This window comes from Phascolarctos cinereus, unplaced genomic scaffold, assembly GCF_003287225.1.
Source record: "Phascolarctos cinereus isolate Bilbo 61053 unplaced genomic scaffold, phaCin_HiC Scaffold_5;HRSCAF=322, whole genome shotgun sequence".
Classification (NCBI taxonomy): domain Eukaryota; kingdom Metazoa; phylum Chordata; class Mammalia; order Diprotodontia; family Phascolarctidae; genus Phascolarctos; species Phascolarctos cinereus.
Genome location: NW_027555958.1, coordinates 311,018,754 through 311,044,234, shown reverse-complemented (window position 1 = coordinate 311,044,234; position 25,481 = coordinate 311,018,754). Strand labels below are relative to the sequence as shown.

The 25,481-nt window shown below is 40.0% G+C and overlaps 1 protein-coding gene across 2 annotated transcripts in view; it reads right to left on the bottom strand.

The window, feature by feature from the left end:
- The window catches only part of TOM1L1 (target of myb1 like 1 membrane trafficking protein), a 51,013-nt gene that overhangs the window by 13,178 nt on the left and 12,354 nt on the right, over positions 1-25,481 (bottom strand). For both annotated transcript variants that reach the window (XM_020991944.2, XM_020991945.2), the window contains exons 4-8: positions 20,260-20,409; positions 19,117-19,242; positions 16,304-16,411; positions 10,009-10,125; positions 2,299-2,432 (exon numbers count right to left, since the gene is read on the bottom strand). In XM_020991944.2, the coding sequence (XP_020847603.1) occupies positions 2,299-2,432; positions 10,009-10,125; positions 16,304-16,411; positions 19,117-19,242; positions 20,260-20,409 (635 nt within the window). The remainder of the gene's footprint in view (positions 1-2,298; positions 2,433-10,008; positions 10,126-16,303; positions 16,412-19,116; positions 19,243-20,259; positions 20,410-25,481) is intronic.

Genomic DNA, 25,481 nt, shown 5'->3' with positions numbered 1-25,481 from the left:
ATCTCTGTAGAGAATTCCCAGTGTGGAACCTTCCTCTATTGAAGCTGCACATCTTTATTTCATATCTTTAGAGAGTTGCTTGAAGCAATTGCCCAGACTTACTCTGGGACTTGCCCAGAGTTAGTAGGTAAGAGTTAAACTCAAGTCTTCCTGATAAAACAGCTGGCCCTATTCCACGTTGGCTCTCTAGTTCTCAAAAATGTCTAAAATGATCTAGATCTAGGCCTTTGATTTCTTGGATGCATAGAACTCCTACTGATGATACCTCCCCTACCAATGGCAATTCATTTCAGACACTGAGTATTTACTAAGTGCATACTACATGCTTAGAGTTCTGCTTGTGTGCCTCTGGTAAGAGTTGCAATGGAATTCCCCAGCCTAAGGCCCTTTTTTCTTGGGAAATAAGAATTTTCCTCAGACCCTCATGCAAAATCGTGGTGTCAGCCTAGTTTCTTCTAATACCACTTAGCACAATGTTAAGAGACAGAGATAAGGACTGGGCTTACGACTCCATTAGTATAAGGAACTCTACCAATGTAGGTTGGCACCTATGCAATTTATAGTTTTAGAAAGTTGCATAGAGAACTTGCCGAAGGTCACGTAGCCACTTATGCATAAGAAGAGAGACCAGAATCCATTTCTTCCTAACTCTAAGTCTGGCTCTCTACCTCTAAAGTTAAAAGCTAAGTCAAAATGAATACATACACACATACAGACGCACGCACACACACACACACAGAGACACACACACACACACACACACATTAGCTAAGGAAAGATCCAGTTAGTTATTACAAAATACAATGGAATTCTCCATGATAGAACTTTGAAGCAGCCCTGAGCGGAAAGTCATAGTTTTTCTTGTTACCTCTCCATTAATAAAGATTGGCATCTTGATCTGACTGTACATAGGCTCCATATTAAGAGTACATGTCATTCAGGTTAAGTATCTTGACAAAACCGAGATAGGGAAGGGATTCCTGCTTTTCTACCCACCATATTGTGGTGCAATGGAAAGTAAACTTCATTTGGAGTCCAAGGTTCAACTTAGGTTCAAATCTCAGCTGTCACAACTAATGTGAGCTTGGTCCAAGGCCTGCCACTTGTGTGACCTTGGCAAGTCACCCAATTTCTCTAGGCCTGTTTCCCTAGCTGTAAAAATGGGAGAGAGGATAAAGACTAGACTTAAACTTTAAGGTCCCTTCCAGTTCTATTTAGAGGCAGATAGGTGGCACAGTGGAAAGAGTGCTGTGCCTAGAGTCAGGATGACTTGAGTTCAAATCCAGCCTCAGACACTTCCTAGTTGTGTCACCCTGGGCACGTCACTTATCCTCTCTGCTTTGGTTTCCCCATCTGTAAAATGGGGATAATAATAGCTTCTACCTCCCAAGATTGTTGTGAGGATCAAATGAGATAATATTTATAAAGCACTTAGCATGGTACCTGGCATGTAGCAGGCACTTAAAAAGTGCTTATTCCCTTCACTTCCCCTTTAACAACCAGTTAATGCCAGAGTGAATCTGAACCTTTCTTGCTGATAGGGAAGATAGGTACTAAGTCTTTTGATAAGTGCCACACGTTGCATGGTATCCCTGGCATATATTGATTCATTTGATCCTCACAACAACCCTGGAAAGTAAGTGCTAGATTTGAACCTGAGAAATTGGGTGACTTGCCAAGGTCCTATAGGTAGCAAATGGTAATCTAGAAGAATGGAATCTTGGAGCTGGAAGAGATCTGGAGAGAATCTCTAGCCCACTCTACCAAGACTGGTTGCAAAGGATAATTCATCTTGGCAAAAGCACCAGACTTGGAGTCAGAAGACCTAGTTTTGAATCTTGGCTCTTAGCTGTATAACTGTGGACAAGTCACCTAACACACACACACACACACACACACACACACACACACACAAACACACTCCCTCGATAGCACATAGGTTCCTTGGCACCAGGAATTTTTTTTGGGTGGGGGGGTGTCTTTGTATCCCCATTGCCCAGCACAACATCGGGCAAAAAGCAGACACTTAATGATACTTATTCATGGACTGATGTGTAAATGTAAAATTGCCTTCTGTAACATCCTTGACCTTCAGTGTGTATGTTATATATCTCCAGCCAGCCAGTGAGGTCCTACAAAGCAAGGGGGATTGCTTTTCTCCATTAAGCTGGGAGCTTCCCAGAGTCATCCATTTCCTTCTTTTCTTCCTTGGAAGACCCAGCACAGAACCCTTTGCCCAGTGGGGCTGAGTGACTAAAGTAAAGTCAAGTGGAGGAAGACAATCCAACTCATACTCACCTCTCATATCCAAGGAGGGCCTGATTCAAATCTTCATTCACTTGAATGAGCTCCACTGTCACATCCTCATTCTCCACCACTGCCAACAGGTCCATGATTCTTTCCTGCATATCTCGACCAGTCTTATACAATTTCTATCCAGAAAAAGAGAAAATCTAAGTCAGCAGAGCCCTATAAATAATAAAGTTTATGAAGGACAACTAGATATAATTTACATGAACTGAGGAAACAATGTTTTAAGTGCCAACTCTATGCAAGGCTTTGTGCCAGGCAACGGGTGACACAAAGACAAAATCGAAAAACATTCCCTGTCCCTGGGGAGCTGATATTGTAGGAAGGGAAACAACATGAATACAGATAAGTAAAAGCAAGGTAATTTGGGAAGGGAGAGAGTCCTAACACTAAGGCAATAATGAAAGGCTTCCTGAGATGAATCTTGAAGTCTTAAATTCTGTCACAGACAATAAAAGTCACTGTAGCTTCATGAGCAGAGAAACAGCAATGGTCAGATTTGTGTGTAAGAGCCATTGGACCCCAAGGAAAGCATGACCAAAAAATCCCCTGCTTACCAAAGAGAGGAGAGGGGATCTGGGAGGAGATGGTAGTCAACAATGTTGAGTAATTACTATCTATTTGTTCCTATTTATTCCTATGTATTTCTAGGCAGACTTGTTTCTCCATTAGAATATAAACTTCTTGTGAGCAGGAATGGTTTCATTCTTTGCTTTTGTATCTCTGATGCTTAGCATTGTGCCTGGAACATGGTAAGGACTTGATAAGCACTTATTAGTTGATTGCTACAGAGAAGTCTGGGAAGCCAACAGAATTTTTTTTTAACTGAAGAGATCACTAATAACATTGGAGAGAACTGTTTTTGTTGAATGATGAGTTCAGAAGACAGATTTCAAATGGTTTAGAAGTGAGAACACAGAAAGTAGAGGCAATGAGTGTGAACAGCTTTTTTCCCTTAAAGTAGGCATTTATCAATATGTGTGTAATACACATACTACAACAATCATATCTGTTGTATAACCTATACTGAAATATAATTTAGCCTTCTCTCTGGAACCTGGTCCTCTCTCTCACTTTATGTTTTAATTATAAAATTTTAGGTTAAATGCTCAACTTCATCTGTTTCTCTCTCTGATTGCCATATTTAAGATAAAACATTAGATGCTCACCATAGCAATATATCCTAATAGACAGATGCTAAGGAAGAAGAAAGAAAATGAGGAAGAATCAGAAAATGAAGAATAGTATTTTAATATATACAGCTTAAATTATAAGAAACTTTATCCTATCTCCTGTTCAGCTACTAAAAAATGGGTTCAATGACTTTTCCAATTGTCCTAAGTTCATGATAAAGATGAAGGAGCAGCTTAAGATATATTTTGAGGAAAAACTTTAAGATATCAGTGTAGACAACTTTTTCAAGGAGTTTGGCTGAGAGAGGGGAGATATAGGATGATAACTTGAGTAGATGACAGGGTCTACTGAGGATTTTTTTTGGATGGTGGAGACTTGGTAGTGTTTGTAGGAATCAGGGAAGGAACCAGTAGATAGGGAGACATTAGAGATTAGAAAAGATTATTGCAGAGGCCAGCTGTGTATGGAGATGGGATGGGCTGGACGCGCACAAAGGATGACTTGTTTTCTCAGTAAAGCATGAAATGAGGTCCTCAGATCAAAGCGTGGTAGGAGAGGAAGTTGTATGAATTTTGAGGAGAAAAGAAGTTTGGAACAGTCAGTGCTGGGAGAGATTAACAGAGACTCAGAAAGCAATAAAAAGACTGCCTTGCTGAAGTGTGGGGCCAAGTGAGATTAGCTAACAGATATGTAGTGGACCTGATCAGCTGGTTATATTACTTCTTTCCAATGCATTTGGTAGCATGTGAATGAGTAGAGGAAGTAGAATCTAGGATTAGGGTCTGGCAGAGGAATCAAGGAATTTGATAGTTGAGGACAATACAGAATTAGTTTACCAAAGGGTGTTAAGTAGAAAGGAAGGAAGTGTAGGCAGAGAAGGAGTGATCAAGTGGGAGAGTAGGGATGGCTAGAAACACTAAAGATCAAGATGAAAACGAATACACATAAATAAGATACAGATAAACAGGCCTGCCTATCTCTCTCTCTCTCTCTCTCTCTCTCTCTCTCTCTCTCTCTCTCTCTCTCTCTCTCTCTCAAATTGAAAGGAGGTACATTGAGCAACTATAGCCAGAGGGCGAATTCTTAACTGAACAAAGGAGAGGGGATGAGCATAGAAATTAAAATGGACAATTTCAAAATTTCAATTAAATAAAATTGAAAAACTTTTGCATGAACAAAATCAATGCAGCTAACATTTGGAGATCAACTAACTGGAAAAATATTTGCAGACAACATCTATAACAAATGTTATAAGAAATGAATGCTATCAATAACCAATGCTCCAAATCATTAATAAGAGAAATATAAATTACAACAACTCTAAGGTTTCATCCCTCACCTATCAGATTTGCAAAGATAAAATTGGCAAATGTTGCAGAACCTGGGAGAAGACTGGTACATTGAAGCACTGATGGCGGAGCTGTGAATTGGTCCAATCCTTATGGAAAACAATTATATCCCTCCAAAGTCGCTAAAATGTATGGCCCTGTTAATCCAGGATACCAATACTAAGCATGTTCCCCAAGAAGGTAAAAGGCAGGGAAAGAAGTCCCAAATATGCAAAAATATTTATAGCAAAACTTTTTGCTATAAATGAGCTGTGTGACCCCGTCAGTTGTAAATAAAGAGTTGTAAATAAAACAAGAACTAACCAATTGGGAAATGGCTAACAAACTGAGCATGTGAGTATTTAACGTGCTATTATATTGCTGGAAATGAGAGAGATATAGAATTCAGAGAACCTTGGAAAAACATGTATACAAAGGGTTGGTAGAAAAAAGCTGGATCTAGATTCTGAGGACCTGGGTTCAAATCCCGATTCTGTTACTTGGTACTTCTGTGCTCTTAGGGAAGTCACTTCACTTTGCTGAACCTCACTCTCCTCATCTGAAAAAATGAAGAGACAGGACTTACACGACTTCTATGGTCACTTTCCAGGGGAAATTTAGGGTCTCATCATTCAAGGACCTCTTTGCCTACAGAGACTTCCCTATTGGTTCAGTGAAACTTCTACGTTTCAGCACTAAATCCATTTCTAATTCTCTGCAGTCAAGTTTTTTACATCAAGGGTGAGCTGAGGAAGAAATCCAAAAGAAATCCTTCAGTGTAAAAGAACTTTCCTCTTTGTTCCTGTTCAGAGAAAAACCCTAGAAATCAATCCTAACTGGTGCACTGACAGCCCTGCTCAGTAGCGTCAAGATCAGAAGATATGATTACAGTCAGAAGACTAGGATAAAACAGTAGACATGAATTTGAGATTAATTTGGAACCAATATCAATGACTCTGCCCATATGTTGCTCAATTTCCCCATCCCTCCAAAAGACAACCCAAATGTAGAATATGAAAGGTCCTCTATAACACTCAGCAAGACTGGGAATGAGAATTTTGAAAACCCTTTCAAAAACCAGCACATTTTGATCTCCACAATTGATGTCTGTCTCAAAGGAGGGCCAAGCCACTAGGAACCTAGACTAGATCAAGCAATGTGGGCGAAAAAGGCAGGTCAAAAGTTTCCCACAGCTTGGCACTCTATCAGTCTTGGTACTTCAAGGGGAACGAAGCGAGATTGATCCAAGCTCTCAAAGGCCCAGGCTAACAGCCGCTTGTGCATACGTCAGTCAGTGTGCCCCTGAAAGACCCTCACTTTGTACTGTGTTGAAACAAAGACAGCTTTTTAGGTTACAGTGAATTTAACAACCAGCTCAAAAGTTTGTACAGAAAGAGAAAAGTAGCTCATTAAGAGGATTATATTCTGATGATCAGAAGGCCCTCACTTCTTCAAAGGTCACTAAAGCTTGGGAGAGAGGTCTAATTTTAATCATCACTCTCCCACATTCAACCACATGGGCACAATTTAGAGGCATAAGAAAAATGTGCCAGGCTGGCTCCCTAGAAAAGTTTAAATTGGAAGCAAAGTTGAAAAAAACTGAAGAAAAGAATGACAGTCTGACATCTTACTGCATATTAATCTGGTCATACAAAGAACCTGGGTAAACATAATATGTCTCCCCTCTCTCAATGCTGCTACTGCTACTGAATTCCTACATTACAATTTGGAAGAACAGAATCTAGGAGCTGGAAGAAACCTGGAGTGAATCTCTAACCAGCCCTTCTGTGCCTGGTTGTAAGGGTTAATTCATCCTGCCAAGAACACTAGACTTGGAGTAAGAAGATTAGGTTTCCAATCCTGGCTCCTAGCTATGTGCCTGTGGACAAGTCACCTAAATTCTTAGCATCTCAGTTTCCTCATCTGAAAAATGGGGATGATAATTCTTACTCTGACCTACCTCACAGAGTGGTGAGAAAAGCCCTTTGTAAATCATAAATCACTACAAAAATGTAAGCTATCATTATTATGACCTGTATGTAACTTTGACAACCTCCACATGAGAAGGTAGCAGCCAACCACCTCCTTTTTATGTTGTTCCATTTCTTCTTGCTCAAACCTCAGAAGATAAGTCATCATATACCTCATAAGTAGCAGTGCCAAGATTTGAAATCACAACCTCAGACTCCAAAGTTGGATTAGTGAAAAGGTAATTAATAACATTAGGCAACAAATTATCAATATCTCAATGATCTGTGATTTCCTTGTAATGTGGGAAACTCCCTCCAACAAAGCACAGCCACAACCTGTCAATATTTTACTAGATGAGTCTTAATGAGCTTCCTGAAGATCAAAAAGTAACTTGCCCATGGTTACACAGACACTAAGTGTATAAGGTAAGATTTCAGCCTAGGTCTTCTTGACACCAACTCATTTTGTGCGCTAGACTATGCTGTACCATGAGTGGTACAGAAAAAAAAATTATATTGGAGGTAAAAGGAAGGAAACATCATTTCACAACCCTCTTCAGCTATAGCCCTGAATTGGGCATGGTTTCTAATACAATTTATACTTTCGTCTGACTATATCTGGCAGGCTGATGCACTTTCAGAAAAGGATTATCAGGACAATATTATTAGTGATAATTAATAACAGGGATAGAGACTGGACCTGTACCTCAACTGGTGAAGTGAGCTCCTGGATAAGGAAAATTTCTTCATCAATACAGGTAGCCACCTTCTTTTCAACTTATAATTTCAGAAAGTTTCCTAGAGCAAAGTTTTCAAACTCTGGGCCTGAGCCAGATTAAAATTTAATTGGGAAGTGTTTAACAAAATAAAAATACAATGCAACAAAGATAATGTTAATTTGTGGTTTTCCAAGTCGCTGGCATGGATCTGTTACTATAATAGTTTGACACCAGTGGCATAGAGCACTAAGTCTAAGTGACTTGCTCACGGTTATACAGCTAGCATGCATCCCACTCCATAACAATAACACTGATAATAACAAATAACAACAGCCCTTTTATGTATTACCTCAAGATTTGCAAAGCATTTTATTTCATTTGACCCTTACAATGACTCTCTATTCACTTGAAATTCATTCGATCTAAATATATCACCTCATCTAGACCCTGGGAGGATTTATCTACCAGCCTCTGAGTCACTCTACAGCCTTTCTCAAGTTCAATACCTGGCTCACATTACTCCTCTTCATCTCAACCCCGGCCTTATACCAGAGGATCTCAACATATATGACCCAGTCCAGGGGTGGGGAACCTGTGACCTCGAGGTCACACGTGGCCCTTTAGGTCCTCAAGTGCAGCCCTTTGACTGAGTCCAAGTTTTACAGAATAAATCCTTTTATTAAGGATTATTATATACATGGCCACATGTGGTTCCCATCCCTGACCTAGTCCTTCACCTCAATCTCAGTTACACACAAGGATTGGCCACAACCTTGATCATGCATCACCTGAAAATGTTCTACTTCCATGATTAGGGATTTTTAAATTCCTTTCACTGATTATAACCTATCGATTCTATCTCTCCCTATGCCTCACTATACCTAAACCCATTCTTCATCTGCACCATGACTTCAAATCTCTCTGTTCCTCTGAACACTCCCAGCCCGTCTGGACTCACTTTCTTCCTTTCACTGTCTTGACATTATAGCACTATAGTATAGAATAGAATACTGTTCTCTACTTGAGGGACAGCTAGGTAACAAGTGGATAGAGTACCCAGCCTAGAGTCAGGGAGACTCATCTTCCTGAGTTCAACTCTGGCCTCAGACACTTACTAGCTGGGCAAGGAACTTAACCCTGCTTGCCTCAGTTTCCTCATCTGTAAAATGAGCTGGAGAAGGAAATGGCAAATCACTCTAGTAACTTTGTCAAGAAAACCCCAAATGGGGTCACAAAGAGTAGGACACAACTGAAAAATGACTGAACAACCTCTACTTGAGTTCCTTGCTCCCTTGTGTAGTCTCCACACAAATTTTACCAAATCCCAACCTCAGATTACTTCCACCATCAGCCTCCTTTGCTCCTGTTCATGTGCTGCTGAGAAGAAATGGAGAAAAACACACACACACACACAATATGCTGCTTGAGTCTGCCATAAATTTGTTATTTAATCTCACTTGAGCCCTCAATGCAGCGAAGGAATGCTTTTATTCCACTCTGATTCTCTATTGCTCACTCTATAGCAATTGTTTCAAATCTCTTATCTCAAGCCTCCTGTAACACCTCTTTCCACTACCTCTTCTCTGAAGATATTGCCTCTAACTCTACTGAGAAAATAGAGTTCATTCATCATGAATCCCCTATTTCACCTTCTCTACTTAATCAAAATTTGGGGCAGCTAGGTGATGCAGTGGTTAGAGTGCTGGGCCTGGAGTCAGAAAGACGACTTCCAATTCAGCCTCAGACATTTACTAGCTGTGTGGCCATGGGCAAGTCACTTAACCCTGTTTGCCTCAGTTTCCTCATCTGTAAAATGAACTAGAGAAGGAAATGGCAAATAAAAATTGCCAAGAAAATCCCAAATGGGGTCATCAGACACAACTGAAACAACTGAACAACAACTACTTATCTAAATCCCTAGACATTATCTCCAATTTTCTCTGCCTTTAATTCAGCAGCTAATGAAGAAATGGCCCTTCTCTTCACCAAGTCCAATCCCTCTATAGACAAGTACTCTTAATCACATCCTTTCCAGCAAATTGCCTCAGAAATCACTGCCCCTCCCTGCAATCTTCAATTTCTATCTACTGATTCCTTCCCTGCTGATTACAAGAATGCTCAGGTCTCTCCTATACTTAGATAAAACTTCACTTGATGCCATCAGTCCCTCCCTCCCCCCAACTATCATCTCATAGCTAATATTCCTTTTCTCAGACACACTCCTAGAAAAAAGCCACCTACTGTCATTGCACTCACTTTTCAACCCTTTGCAATCTGGCTTCAGACCTCACCATTCACACTCAAACAGCAATGGAACTGATGAGCTCTTCTTTAACAAATCTTATGGCCTTTTCTCAATTCTTATCATTTTGGACTGCTCTGTAGCCTTGAACACTATTGACCCATTCTCTCCTCCTGGCTATGATTGAAATGAAGAGAAAAGCACCATATTAGATGCCTGTTGCTCCCATTTCCAAGATTCCTACTTTAGGGAAGAATTTTAGAACTCGAATTCAATAGAAAATCACTCCCAACACCACATTATACCTCTAAGAGTTCCATATCTTCCTGATTTTCAGATCCAGGGGTATTCTCCATCAGTATAGCTGACATTACTTTCACGTTCATTTTCACCATATCCACTTCACTATGCAATTTTCCAATCTGTTGAGAGAAATAAAAGTTAGTGAGGATAATGCCTAGAGAACAGAGGTATGTGCTCTCATATGAACTGCTTTGGTATAACTTCAAACAGACTTAGATGAATTGATGCAAAGTGAAGTACCAGGAAAACAATAAACACAATGACTGGGACAATGTAAATGAAACAAACAAAAACCAAAACCTGAATTCTAGGTGATTATAAAAAGCAAGCTAACCCCAGAAAATGAGAGAAAATGCAGCTCCCTTCTTTAGAGAGGTAGGGGATTCTGGGTATGGAATGCTGCCTATCCTGTAAAATTTAGAACTGCTTTTCCCCCTCATTCCTTTTCTATTCTTTGCTACAAAGGACAGTTTTCTGAGAGAGGGGAGAGGAAATGAATATATTTAGAAATAAAGGTAAAAACAAAAGATCAATAAAATTTAAAAAGCAAAACAGATGGCCAGAGTCACACTTTCCATAAATAACATAACACATTACATACATATGTAAAATCTCTGCCTTTCTCTTTCTCTCTGCCCCCCTCCCAAAAATCTTGGTGCAGTTTTAGGATTCCAAATCTTTAAAACTGCACCAAGACTTTTGGGACACTGTTGTATGTACATACATACATAAACACACATGCATATACATACAAACATGTACAAAATATATGTATCTAATTCTCGGCCATATTCATGCCACATCCAGTTTTCTCTTCTGGCATAATCCAGATCCTAACCTCATATCCCTGTGACACTCGTATGTGAGCTTTCACCTCATCACCTTTCTCTGGTTTTCTACCCACTACTCCATTTTCTATTCATAACTATATCATGTTGCTGTGCATATACTCTCCTCATCCATCTCCCCACCCCTTCCAACTTTAGCTACATTTGTTTGTCTTCCCTGATTACAATGTAAGCTGTCCACAAGAGTGGACAGGAACTATTTTGATGACTTATTTTGGCCATTCCAATGCTTAGCACAGTCCCTGGAAAGTGGCAAGTGCTTAATACATGCTATTTCTCTTGCTACCCAGAGCCACTGCAAGACACTCTCTTGGCCAGTATCATTTAGTAACTCTCCTCCTTTTGAAGTTCATTCAGTCTATTTTGCCACCCAATCAAGAGTCTGGTAGCTGGGATCTACTGACATCTAGGACCTGGATTCAGTCCCTGGTTTACCATCTTTTTTCTCCTTCTCAACTCCAGCCCTCAAACAACATAAGCTCCCAGTTCCTCAATTTACTCATTTCCCGTAAGTGCTCTACTCCATCTCATCTAGACACAGAGATGGTATTACCCTTCATCTTACCATAAGCCATATGTGTTCCACTTCCATGCTTCTAAACTCCAAAACTCTTTTATCTGCCTTACTACTTCTAACTCGGTTCTTCATAGTGATCTCTAATCCTTCAATCCCTTCAGTTCTTTCCAGATTTTCACCCTACACAGGCTACACTTTCATCCTTTCCCCACCCTGACCCCTTGATGAACCAGTTCAACTCTGCTCTAGTTCTCTCTTCCATTCCCTTATCATATTGCAATCTTAACCTACTGAGCACCATCTTGGATTATGCCCACCACATACTGCCATCACTCCTATTCTCATGAGGCTCAACTGAACTGGAGAAAATCACTAAACCATGCTAACTGGGTCCACATAAATTTGTTATATAATCTCAACTGGGCCCTCACTGCAGCAAGGCAATCTTTTTTAACTTTCCTGATTCACTATCCCACTAAACCACTGCAGCTTTTCCAAACCTTTTCAACCCTCCTCAAACCTTCCATAATTCTCCTTCCCTTACACTGTCAACTAAAAGCCAAGCCTCAAATTTCACTGAAAAAAAAAAGACTCCATTCATCTGTGAGCTCCTTCTCCCCTACTCCTCATCTCACATCACTCCGATGCATTCCCCCACTATCTTCTCCATTATTCCTGTCTCATATGCTGAGCTGGCCTCTTTCCTTGCCAAGGCAAACCCCTCTACATGTACAAGTGATCCTATTCCATGTGTCTTTCCCAATACTCATCCCCAATCTCTCCTTGTTCTACTGGCTGGTTCCCTGCTACCTACAAATACACCCATGTTTCCTCCATCCTCAAAAACCCCTCACTTGATCCCTCCATCCCTGTTAGCTATCCTCATATAGCTCACTTTTCCTTTTATAGCTAAACTCCTGAAGAAAGGTATCTTACAACAGGTGCCTTTGCTTCCCTTCCTCTCACTCTCCTTAATTCTCTGCAGTCTGGCTTCTAATCTCATCATATATAACTTTCTCTAAAGTTACCAGTGATGTCTTAATTGCCAAATCTAATGGCATTTTCTTGATCCTCATCCTTCTTGACCTTTGTGCAGCCTCTGACACTGTCAATAACCCTCTCTCTGCCTAGATACTCTCTTCTCTCTAGGTTTTCATGATCCTGTTCTCTCCTAGTTCTCCTATTTGTCTGACCACTCCTTTTCAATCTACTTTCCCAGATATTCATCCTGATCTTTCCTGCTAGCCAGACCCATAACTCTGTCTGGACCTTCTTCTCTTTTCCTTCTATGCTATTTCACTTGGTGATGTCATCAGCTCCTGGATTCAATTATCATCTCTATCTAGATGATTCTCAAATCTATTCATCTTCCTCTAATTTTTCTCTTAACATCTAGACTTACATCTCCAATTACTTCTTGGAAATCTTTAACTATGTCTATGTCCCATAGACATCTTAAAATCAAAACGTCTGATGTCTAAATGTCAAAATATCTAAAAGTGAATTGATTGTCTTTTCTGTTTTCCTAAGTTGAATATTACTATCAAGGGTGCACCATTCTCCCAGTCACCCAAGCTAGCAACCGAGGTGAATCATTCTCACTTTCCTCCCTCCAATCATCAACGTGTTACCAAGTCCTGTTGATTGTACATTTGCAACACCTCTCATATATGCCCCCTTTCTCTCCTAACATTGCCACCATCTCAGTAGGGCAGTACTTCATTACCTTGTATCTGGATTATTGCAATAATTTGCTGGTTGATCTCCCTGGTTCAAATCTCTCTCCACTCCTGTCCATTCTTTGTTCATCCATCACATCAATTTTACTAAAGCATAGGTCTAATACCATTTTATAAACTATAGCAGCTTCTTATTACCTCCAGGATCACATATAAAATCCTCTGTTTGGTTAAGTGTTTCACAATCTGACCCTTTCTTATTTTTCTAGTCTTTTATTATATACTTTATTCCCATTCACATTCTCTGACAATGCAGTGACACTGTTGCTGTTCCTAGAACAAGACCCTCCTTCTCCCAAACCTGCGTCTTTTCATTGGTTGTCCCTCATGTCTGGAATGCTCTCTCCCTTGCTTATCCCTACTTCCTGGCTTCCTTCAAGTCTCAGCTAAAATCCCATCGTGTGCCAAGAAGCCTTCCCCAATCCCTCCCTAATCCCAATGTTTTTCCTCTGAAGTTGCCTCCAAGTTATCCTGTATGTAGCTGGTTTATATACAGTTTACATGTTGTCTTTCCTATTAGATCATGAACTTTTTGAGGGCAGGGACTGTGTTTGCCATTCTTTGAATCCTCAGAGATTAGCACAATGACTGACACAGTAAGTGTTTAATAAATCCTTGCTGACTTTTTCAATCATTCATTCACTCATTCAGCACAGAGCTTGCGTGGAAATAGAAAGATCACTGGATTTATAGTCAGAGGAGCTGGGTTCAAATCCCAACTGATACCATTTTGATCAATCAAGTCAGTTAAGCTCTCTGAGCTATAATTTTCTCCTCCTTGAAATTAGGAGGGATACTGGGTGGAAGGTGTTGGTCTAGAATCCCCTAAAAAGTTCTTAACCTGGGGTCTGTGAACTTATTTCTTTTGGTAATATTTTTATAATTATATTTCAACATAATTGGTTTCCTTCATAACCTATGTATTTTGTTTTATGCATTTAAAAACATTATTCTGAGAATGGGTTCACAGCCTTCACCAGACTGCCAAAGAGGCCCATGACACCAAAAAGGTTAAGAACCCCCGAATTAGAGGAGCTCCAAGGTCCATTCCTGGTCTGGATCTATGGCATAATAATGGTCCCCAGTAGGTAATTTCTAGAAATGCAGAAAAAACTGAGATTCACCTGAAAAAATATACCAGTCAGAAATATTCTCAGGGGCAGCTAGGTGGTATAGTAGTTAGAACTCCAGCCTTGGAGTCAGGAGGATCTGAGTTCAAATCTGGCCTCAGATACTTGACACTTACTAGCTGTGTGATGCTGGGCAAGTCACTTAACCCTGACTGCCTTACCAAAAAAAAAAAAGAAATATTCTCTAAAGTCCCCTACAGCTCTACCATTCCATGAAAATACAAGAGAGGCTCATCTAACTACAGCTCTGAAATTTCAGTTTTAGAAAATCTAAAAGTTAGCTTTCAGGATGACAATTCTAGAAACAATTGTTATAGCTGTTGCCTTCTTTCCAGTCTAACATAATGAACTTAGAAAAGAAGGGAAGAGGAAGGATTTGACCTGGGGCAAGGGGGAAGCTTAGGACATACTGAACTATTACATGAAAAACTGCAGGAGATGTCAGGGGAAAAAGGCTATTCATAAGGAAAAGAAAAGGGGAGATTTCTAAAAGCCAAGTTTCACAACAGAAAAGGCAGCTATTTTCCTTAGCTTAACACTAGTTAATGATTAATTGGGTTAATTAAGCAAGCAGCATTCATGACTTGTGTATAGCTTTCCCATTTTCCTACCAGGGGCCCAGAAGGAATGTGGCCCCAGAACAAGCCAGAAAGTTATTCCAGTCACAGTCTGTGGTTATCCCAGGCTCTCTTGCTATTCATAGACTTGGTGCTCCAGGACCTGCAATATTTAACGATGAGGATTCACTGAAATAAAGGGAATCTTTTCAAACACTCACTTGCTGTCTCTCCCTTTGTCTCCCTCTACTCATAACAATCTATAGATAGTCTTTCTAGGGGGGAAAAAAAGGCTTTTTCTCCAAGGAATTAATTTCTTTTCCAGATCTTTAGAGGCCATCATAAAAGATAAAAAAGGTGGCTAGAGAGATCAGTGGGTAAAGTGTCAGGCCTGGAGTCAGGAAGACTCATTTTCCTGAATTCAAATCTGGCCTCAGACATTTCCTACCTGTGTGACCCTGGGCAAGTCACTTTACCCTGTGTGCCTCAGTTTCCTCATCTGTAAAATGAACTGGAGAAGGAAACAGGAAACCATTACAGTAGTATTTTCAACAAGAAAACCCCAGATGGGGTCATTAAGGATCAGACACTACTGAAAATGACCGAACAACAAATGAAAGATAAAAATTTTTTGGCTTTCTTTTCTTGGCAATTTATATTTTATTAAGGAAAGGAAGAGAATGCTCTAAAATGGTTTGAAGGCTAGGGCTGGTCCAGATGACTCAATATCCACCCCTTGACCCAGATTCTACAACAGTATGACTTCTACAGTAAGGCAAATGCAAAGAACAAGGAAATGAAGCTAAATGCTTTATAATTAAAACTCTAAGCTTGGTCTCAGAGATGAGATGAGGAAATACCTTGGCCTCCTTTTATTGAAAGGTGGGGAATGATGGATGAAGAATGTTTCATGCATTGTAAACTGTGGTCATTGGGCTGTGACTTAACGATTTGTTACTATGGAAGGTTCTTTTGGAAGTGTGTGTGGGGGGTGGGGGAAGAGGGTCAGTGTTGGAGGGTATGGAGGAGTCATGTGCAGAAAATGCACAGTGCCTAGCATATAGTAGGTGCTGAACAAATACTGAACTAAAAAAAAAAATAGAAAGGACTATGATATAAAAGCAAAATGCATCAATTTTTTAAAATGTTAAATTAATTTAAAACTTTTTTTTTTTAATGAGAGGCAGCATGGCATAGGAAACTGCCCTTGAAGCCAGGAAGACTTGAATTCTAGTCTCACCTCTAACACAGGCTAGATGTGTGGGCTTGGGCAAGTCCCTTAACCTTTTTCTTATCTAGGCATTTCTCTCAGATTATAAATTGCAGAAAGGTGCTGACCTACAATAGTTTCCTTGATAGGGAATGCCCCATACCAGTGAAATCACAGGTTCAGTCTCTCCCTATATACCTATGCCCTAATTAAAAAATTAAAATTAAATTAAAAAAATGAATGCACACCCATACACATATACACATATATGTGTATACATAAAAAACTGATTTTACCTGTTCAGCAACCAGTAGGATGGTTGGGGCCTTGGAGGCAGCGGCAGATGAATGTACCGATGTAGATGGAACAAATGGAGGTGGCTTAGTTACGCTCGGAGACAAGGCCTATTAAAATACAACCAATGGATGTTGCTTATTTGGAGTAAGCCAAACCACTGTATCCCAGCTTTCCTACCCAACTATGGCAACAACCCTTGAACTTCCTCATTCCGGCCACTCTTAGAGGACTTGCCCCAGGGGAAGTCATCCTCTGATCTCTTTCCCTACACCATGTCCCCATCCTCTCATCTCCATTTTTCTCTAGGAACAGTTCTGGTAAAAGGAATATCAAGGATAACTTTGACAGCCTGCATAAGGAGGCCGCCTGAGGGCTGTCTGTCTATGAGGAGAGAGGAGCGTGTGCACCCCTATCTGTGTCGGTGTCTGTGATAGCTTAGTATCATGGCCAAAAAAACAAAACCTCAGGTCTTTTTCATTTTTCAATCAACATTTGTTTTCTTTTCTTTCTTTTTTCTTTCTTTTTTTTTTGGTGAGGCAATCGGGGTTAAGTGACTTGCCCAGGGTCACACAGTAAGTGTTATATGTCTGAGGCCACATTTGAACTCTGGTCCTCCTGACTCCAAGGCCAGAGCTCTATCCACTGCACCACCTAGCTGCTCCCTCTTTTTTATTTTTTAAACAACAGTATCACCTCCTCCTTCCTGCCTGACCTCCCTTTCTTAAGTTACAGCAGAGCTTTAAGCAATGAGATTCCCAGAAGATAAGATATAATTGCCCTGGCAGCTTGGTATTGTGCAGGGGTGGGAAACCTGAGGCCACGTGTGATTTTCTAGGTCCTTGGGTATGACTTTTTGACTGAGTCCAAGTTTTACAAAACAAATTTTTTTATTAAGGGGATTTGTTCTGTGAAGTTTGGATCCAGTCAAAGGGCCACACTTGAGGACCTAGAGGGATACATGTGGCCTGAGGCCACAGGTTCCCTACCCCTGGTATAGTGGATAGTGTTAGACAGTCAGGAAGACAGTTCAAATCCTGCCTCAGACACTTACTAGCTGGGTGATCCTGGACAAGTCCCTTAACTTCTCTGTCCTTCAGGTTCCTCATCCATAAAATGGGGATAATAATAGCACAGCATATACCTCACAGAGCTGTTATGAGGGTCAAATGAGATAAGTAAAATGTGTAGTAAACCTCAAAGCACTATACAAATATTATTTATTATTATTTTTACAGAGCTATGTAAACCTCAAATTGTTACATAAATGCTAGCTATTAAAATTAAATTCAGCAAAAAAGTATCTTTTTTATATGCTCATATACATATCATATCCAAACAAAATGACATAACCTAATTATTTCAGCTTTTAGACACAGAAGCCAAGCAGACCTGAATAATTATGTGTCCTCCAGAGTTCCACGACTAGTCATTCTAATGAATAAAGCAGCCAGATGGCACAGTAGATAGAGCACCGAGCCTAGAGTTAGGAAGACCTGAATTCAAATCTGGCCTCAGACACGGACTAAGTGTATGATATTGGGCAAGTCACTTAACCTCTCTTTGCTTCAATTTCCTCATCTGTAAAAAGGGAATAACAATAGTACTTACCTCCCAGGGTAGTTTTGTGTGGATCAAATCAGATAATAACTGTAAAGTACCTACTTAGCACATAGCGCTAACTTGGCTTCTAACTCAACATTTGTGAACATCTTAAAAAGAAGAATCTTTCTGTTCTGATCCATAGAAGCTCTTACCACAAAGTGGCAAAGGTACACTGATAGCTGGTGGCGAGGCTACCTATCTCTTGTCTCTCTGTTTCAACCTTGCACACAGTAAGTACTATAAAATGCTAGTTGCTGTTACCATTATTTAGCAAAACAAATGAAAACACCTCACTAATTAACATTCATTAACAGTAGCTAGGCGGCACAATGGATTTAGAGACCAGACTTAGAGTCAGGAAGACCCAAGTTTAAATTCTGTTTCAGACACTCATTGTGATTCATTTGACCTTGGACTAGTCACTCAACCTCTCTCAGCCTCAGTGTTTTCATTTGTAAAGTGCAGAATAGTAGTAGTTCCTACCTCCCAGAGAATCAAGTGATGTAACACATATTGCAAACTTTAAAGTAATGAAAAAGGGTAACTATTAACTATTATTAATTCAAAATTAAGGATTTCTTCAATGTGTATGGATCCAACAATAAATTCATATACTAAATGAATTTTATGTTCTCTATTTCTCTTATGAAATTTTTGCTGTTTGTGATCCTGTCAGCAATCCTCTATTCCTGAACTGAGAAAATGAAAGGGCTGAATCAGATGATGTGTCAGATCACTTTCACTTCTAGTATTTCTTAATAACTACTAAAACAAATTAAATGGCATTTCCTTTAAAATATTCTATGACTCAGCTTTTTTTTCCACTAAGTTAGAGTGGCTTCTGTTTCTAGCTCCAATGTCTGTGAATAGTTCTCTTAGCTTTCTCTACTTCTACTTTTCTCCTGTAGCTAAAATTTAATCCCATGCTCCTGAGCACTGAGAGTGCTGAGGTAGTGCCTACATCAAATAGCAACTCTTATTTTCCACAATTCCTATATAACAAGAATTCTTTGCACATATTTCTCCAATCACAGATCAGAATTTAAATCTGAGAACATTCTTACAAGGAACAGACACAGACTAAAGCACATTGGCTTCTACTCAACATTTATGACTATCTTAAGAAGAAGGGCCTCTTGTCATTCATTAGCATTAGCTCTTGATACAAAGTGGTAAAGGTGGTTGGCAGACTGGTAATGAGGCTACCTACCACTTGTCTCTCTGTTCCAATCTCTGTCTCTGAAGTGGGAAACTGGACTCCTTTCTTGAGCAGCTCTAGGTATATTTCCTTGACTTCACTCACATCCACACCTCCAGGGAAACCCCGTGACCATGTCTGTGTAAAAGAGGAGAGTCACAAAAATTTAAGAAAAATCTTTAATGAAAGAAAACGTGCCAAGCAATATAGAAACATGGAGCCTAGTTAGAAAACAACTATTTGAGATCTCTCCAATTGCACTCCAACACTTACTTTGGACTTACTATGCAAAAGGTACACAATGTATATATGTTGTACATACATTTAAGATGGCCCAAATATTGTTCTAATATATGTTAAATGGTAACATATGTTCTCAATTCTAAATAACCTGGCATAAGATAGCCTGAAGAATATATACTATTCATCATTAAGAGTCAAGAGAGGTAAGGTAATTAGAAAAGGCAGTAAATTTGGAGTGAGACCTCTCTGTGCCTCCGCTTCCTCCTCTGTAAAATGGGATCATATGTATCAGACCTACCTTGCTAAGGTCAAAGAAGCTAATGTTAATCTTAAAGCAAGTGCTAGTTAAACATTAGCTATTATTATTGTTGATTTTATTATAGTCTTATTTTTGCCACTCCCTTGCTGAATGAAGGAGAACCACTAAAGATTTCCTAATAGGAGAACAAGTGTGCACACTGGTGTTTGCAGGAAACTAATTTGGCAAAGAGAGGGGCAGCATGGAGTAGAAAATAAAATCATGACCTTGGAACTAGTGACCTTGAAGAAATCACTTAAACCCCTTGGGTCTCAGCTTCCCCATTTAAAAAAAAAAAGGGCATAGGCATACAAGCTCTCCTAACTTCACATGGATGTTATCTGAAATAAGAAAACTTAAGAAGAAACTATTTAGAGCTCTTGAGGAAGTTACTGTGCCATTTCTGGGTAATTGTTGACTATATATACATGCACTGCTTTTTGTTTTTGTTTTTTAACTTAAGAAATAAAAGTTTTAACAAGGTTTTAACTCAAACCTCAGCTTTGCAAAAAGATCACTAAACCAACCTGGGTCTGTATAAGGAGTTTCCAATTCTTTGGAGGTTTGTAAACAACTGACGAGTTACCATCCCCAGAGATACAGGACAGACTTACCATGATGAAGCTCAAGATCTTATTCTGTATGTCTAAAGGCAAGTTATATCTGGGATTCAGCAGCTTAACTAGATGATCTTTAGTGAAGTCCCTCTTCACAATCAGGGCCTGGAAACTTGGGCCACAGTTCTGCATGCACATGTCAATAAGCTATATCAAAGAGAAAACATGACAAATAGGATCCATTTGCCAACACTCCCTCCAGGCATGGATGAGTCAGGGTACACATTATCAGCTGAGCCAATAAATGTCTGGGTGCCTTATTCTGTAAAAGGCATTATGATAGGTGCAGAGAAAGTCCACAAATTGAAGCCACAGTACAGCACCGATCCTTAAGTGCCTTATAATCCACTTAAATAAACAGGGCATAGACATAAAAAAGATAAACAATGATTCGTGGTAGCATATGCCCAGTGCCAAATTAGCAGCACAAACAATAGGAACCATAGGAATTGAGAGAAGGCAGTGGTGACTGGGAGTGGGCAGTCCAAGAAGGCTTCATGGTAGAGGGTACATTTAAGGCAGCCTTTGATAGAAAGGTTAAAATTAAACAAGCAGGAGCAGCTAGGTGGTGCAGTGGATAGAGCACCAGCCTTGGAGTCAGGAAGATCCGAGTTCAAATTTGACCTCAGACACTTGACAGTTATTAGCTGTGTGACCCTGGGCAAGCCACTTAACCCCAGTGCCTAACCAAAAATAAAAAAGTAAATAAATACAAAATAAAATTAAACAAGCAGAGAGGAATGAGCACATTCTAGGCAAGGAAATGGCATCAGCAAAGTTAAGGAGATCAAAATGAGTATGGTATTTTCAGGGTTCATATGGAACATCTGACTGTCCCAGAAGGTTTATATAGGATACTATTAAGAGGTGAGGTTAGAGGGCTAAAGAGGGATCCTCTAGACCCTGGAGGGATTTGATTGTCAAGCTAAGGGGAGACAGTACAGTATATTGAAAAGAGCACTATGGGGCAGCTAGGTGGCGCAGTGGATAACCAAACACTTGACACTTAACTAGCTGTGTGACCCTAGGTAAGTCACTTAACCCCAATTGCCGAAAGAAAGAAAGACAGACAGAAAGAAAGAAAGGAAGAAAGATAGAAAGAAGAGAGTACTAGAAGAGGAATCAGGGTTCTGAATTCTAATCCTGAACATGATGCATCAGCATCATTGCTGTGTGACTTCTGGGCAAGTCCCTTACCTTCTCTGAGCTTGCTTCCTCATTTATACAATGAAAGTGTTGAACAAAATAGCCTCTAAGGTCCCTTCCAGCCATAATGCTTTATGGTTCAATTAATTTATTTCCATAAACAAAGGGAAACCACTGATGATTTTTGAGTAGGAGAATAATGTATACAATATAGTACAGGGGGAAGGGGGGTGTTAATCTGATCTAGAGAGAGGTAGCATGGCATACTAGAGTAATGACACTGAAGTCAGAAAGACCTGTGTTCAAGTTTTTCCCTTGACATGTGGCCAAGTCAATTAACTTTTAAGTGCCCCCAGGCAACTCTCAAAGATCATTTATAGCCCACGCATGGCACTGGATTGCCTCCAGGGCTGGCTTGTTTATACAACTAGCACTCATGATGGCATTCCAGAGACAGGCATGTCACAAGTCTACAAATCACTACTCTTTAAGATCCTTGGGATGACGACAGGGTAGGGAGACATACTGCTATTATTTTTTCTGAGTCTCCACTGGTATGCTTGCCATTTCTACAAAATCGATTACTATGACACAATTAATTCTGACACTTAAATAGTTACTAAGCTATAAGGCAGAAGAAGCAAGCATAATCATAATATTTACTCACTAGATGGCAAAAAGTAAAAATAATTAAAGCGTCATAGTCCATAAATAAACCCATGTCATACTCTCCCACCAATGCACATAGCATCTTTTGGGATGAGTGAACATATATTTAGGAAACTAGCAGAAAGAAAAGAGAGAAAGGGCAAATAAACAGGGAAACCCACATGCAGAGAGCAGCTCATAATGCTGGACAACAGGCACTAATGTCCTTGTTCCCTTGAGGAACAATTCACATTGCACAAAGCCACTTTTCTGTTAGCTGCTTCCTTCCTGTTCCTTACAATCATTCTCCTGGAAAAAAAAGTAACTTTTCTTCTATTCTACTCCTGATGAAGCAGTGATATGCTCTTTTACCTCATGGCCACACATGGTCACTGAAGAAGTATTTACTACTGTACTGACAAGCAGTAACCTTAAATCAGATAATGGCCAAGCTCCTTATAGCCACAAATCATAGGAGATTCTGCTTTGTCAAATCAGCTCCAAAGCCTGCAAGACAGATGCAAAGCCTGACGTTCCCTTCTGCTTTTCCTTTTCAAATAGACAGCACAGTAAAGGGCAGTAAGAGGTTTCCTCTCTTTCAGGCTTTAGATGACAGCAGAAAGCAAACAAACTTTGGACACAGCGGTAGGATTCAGCTCTCCCCCAGTGAACTTCCAGAAGCTACTCCTCTCTATCAGTAAAACCATGCCTCTCTTCCAATCAGCAAGTCCCCAGCATAGCAGAGGAAAGATCATTTGTCCCCACTGGGAGCCCTTCATCTCTTCCGTAGCTAGGTGCTTGTGATTCCTCCTGTGCTTAGGTTATTCTCTTATTTTTCTCCTCCTCCTCCTCTTTTCTGTCTCTTCTTACAGCTTCTCTTCCTGATACTGTCTTAACAACTCCTCAAATGGGAGTCTTCTCATGGTTAGTGGCTCATCTTCACTTTCCAAGGTAAAACTCAAGAAATACATCTTTCTGTCAGGTCTGATCCTATACTAACCTTCCTACAGCTTTGTCAATTATAAACTTCAAAACTCTAAAAACAGTCACAAGCAAATGAGCTGATGGACCTTTATGTGACAGCTGTCACTACCCCCAATCACTGCTGTCTTCATATAGGTCCTCTCTCTACAATCATTCGAGGTGGGGCACTACTCTGTCTGGTCCTCAAACTAATCTGTGTTCAACATTTTAACTGAGAGACTGTGTTTCTTCACAAGATGATTTTTACCAGTCTTCCTTACACAATTTTTTTTCCCCTGCCCTTTTCAGCACCACATTGTTCACATATGGAAAGAGCAGCAGGCAGTAATTTATGCATTCATTCTTTCATTGCTTTTGTTAAGCATCCATTATGTACTAAGTATTGTACTACAAGATGGGGATATTAAGATAAAAAAACAAGAGTCTCTTGCCCACATGGAGTTTATATTCTGTTGGGGAGGGGGAGGGACATCATATATACATAAAATTAAATATAAAATATACACAAAGTAGGTAACAGTTTAACTTTCAGGGGGAGGGCACAAACAACTGGGGTGACCAGGACAGGTTTCCTATTGGCTGTGGTACTTGAGATCAATTTTGAAGGAAACTAGGAACTCTAAAAGGCAGTGCTGAGGAGGGAGTACATTCCAGGCAAGCGGAAGCCTGGACATAGGGCACAGAGACTGAAAATGGAATGTTGTGTACAGGGAACAGAAAGCAAACCAATGTGGCTGGAATGCAAAGCATATGAAGAAGAGAGTCATTAAGCCTTGAAAGGTAGGCTAGAGCCAGCACAAACAGACTTTTAAAAGCCAGAGTTTTCCTTTTCTTTTCAATTAATATATTTTCTTTTTTCCCAGCTACATGTAAAAAAATCAAAGGGGACAGCAATGATAATAATCTAGCAAAGGAGGCTAAGAAGGGTGGAGCAGTTAGGTGGCACAGCGGATATAGATCACCGGCCCTGGAGTCAGGAGGATCTGAGTTCAAATGCGGCCTCAGACACATAATACTCACTAGCTGTGTGACTCTGGACAAGTCACTTAACCTAAATTTCCTCACCAAAATAGTAATAATAATAATAAAATGTTTAGTTGTGTGACCCTGGGCAAGCCACTTAACCCCAATTGCCTAAAAATAAAATTTAAAAAGTTAAAAAAAAAAGAGACTAAAAAGGGTCAGATGATTGAAGACCCAGGAAAGAGCAATATCGTGAAAACTCAGGGAAGTCATTGTATCTCCTAGGAGAGATTAGTCAATATTGTCAAGCACTACAGAAAGATCAAGAAGGATGAGGACTGAGAAAATGCCATTGGATTAAGCAATTAAGAGACCATTGGTAAACTAGGAGCAAGTGATTTCAGTCAAATGATAAGACTGAAGTCAGATAGCAAGGGGCTGAAAAGTAAATAGAGGGAAGAAAGTGGAGGCAATGAGTATACACAACTCTTTCTAGAAGTGGCTGTGAAAAGGAAGAGATATATAAGACAACAGCTTCAGGGAATTGAGTGTTTTTATTGTTGTTGTTGTTGTTAAGAATGGGGAAGTTCTGGGCATGTTTGTCAGCAGTAAGAGTCGGTGGATAAGGAGACTGAAAATGATCAGCAAAGAGATGACCGATGTGGCAAATTAACAGAGGAGACAGGAGGGATGGGATCAAGGACAGGAGAGGGGCTGGTATGTATGAGAAGGGCCATCTCTTTATCCAAGACTAGAGTAAAAGAGGAGAGAGTGTTGGGAGAGGGGAGAGATGAAGTAGAGGTGATTTCAAGGATAGCTGGAGAGAGGTGGTCTGTTAAAGTGAGAGGGTAAGAGTGTAATAGAGGTGGACTGAAGCAAAAAGAGCAAGTTTGGAACTGATGGGGAGTGGGACAGAGAGCCAGTCAGCAAAGAGTAAAGGTTCTGGCACAAGAGCATACATTTGTACTACACTTAGTCAGCAAAACTGAATTGCTTCCTCCATCAGTGTTCAACAACATGCATGTAGATGGCAGGAGTTATTCGGAAATGGGGTTTAGAAAGGGATAACTGGTATAGCAAGAGACAAGGGATAATGGCCTCAAGGGTAGAGGATGGGGTAAAACTGAACTAGTTTACTACAGGGTAAAGGTTTTGAAGGGAGTAAGATCATAGATTTCGAACTAGAAGGGCGTTTAGAGATCCTTGAGTCCAACCCCCTCACTATAATGGAGGGAGAAGCTCAGACCCAGAGAAGTTAAATGATTTGCCTATAATCACAAAGTTAATAAGTATCTGATGCAGGATTTGAACATGGATCTTCCTGACTTCAAGTCCAGTGCTCTATTATACCCCTTAGTTGTCTTTTTAGCTACATCAAGAAGGACAGCCTGGGAAATCTTAGAGGGAGTGGAATATAGGTGGCTGATAAGTTTCAAGTAAATGACTTGAATCAGTTGAGGGAGTTTTCATAAAAGGAA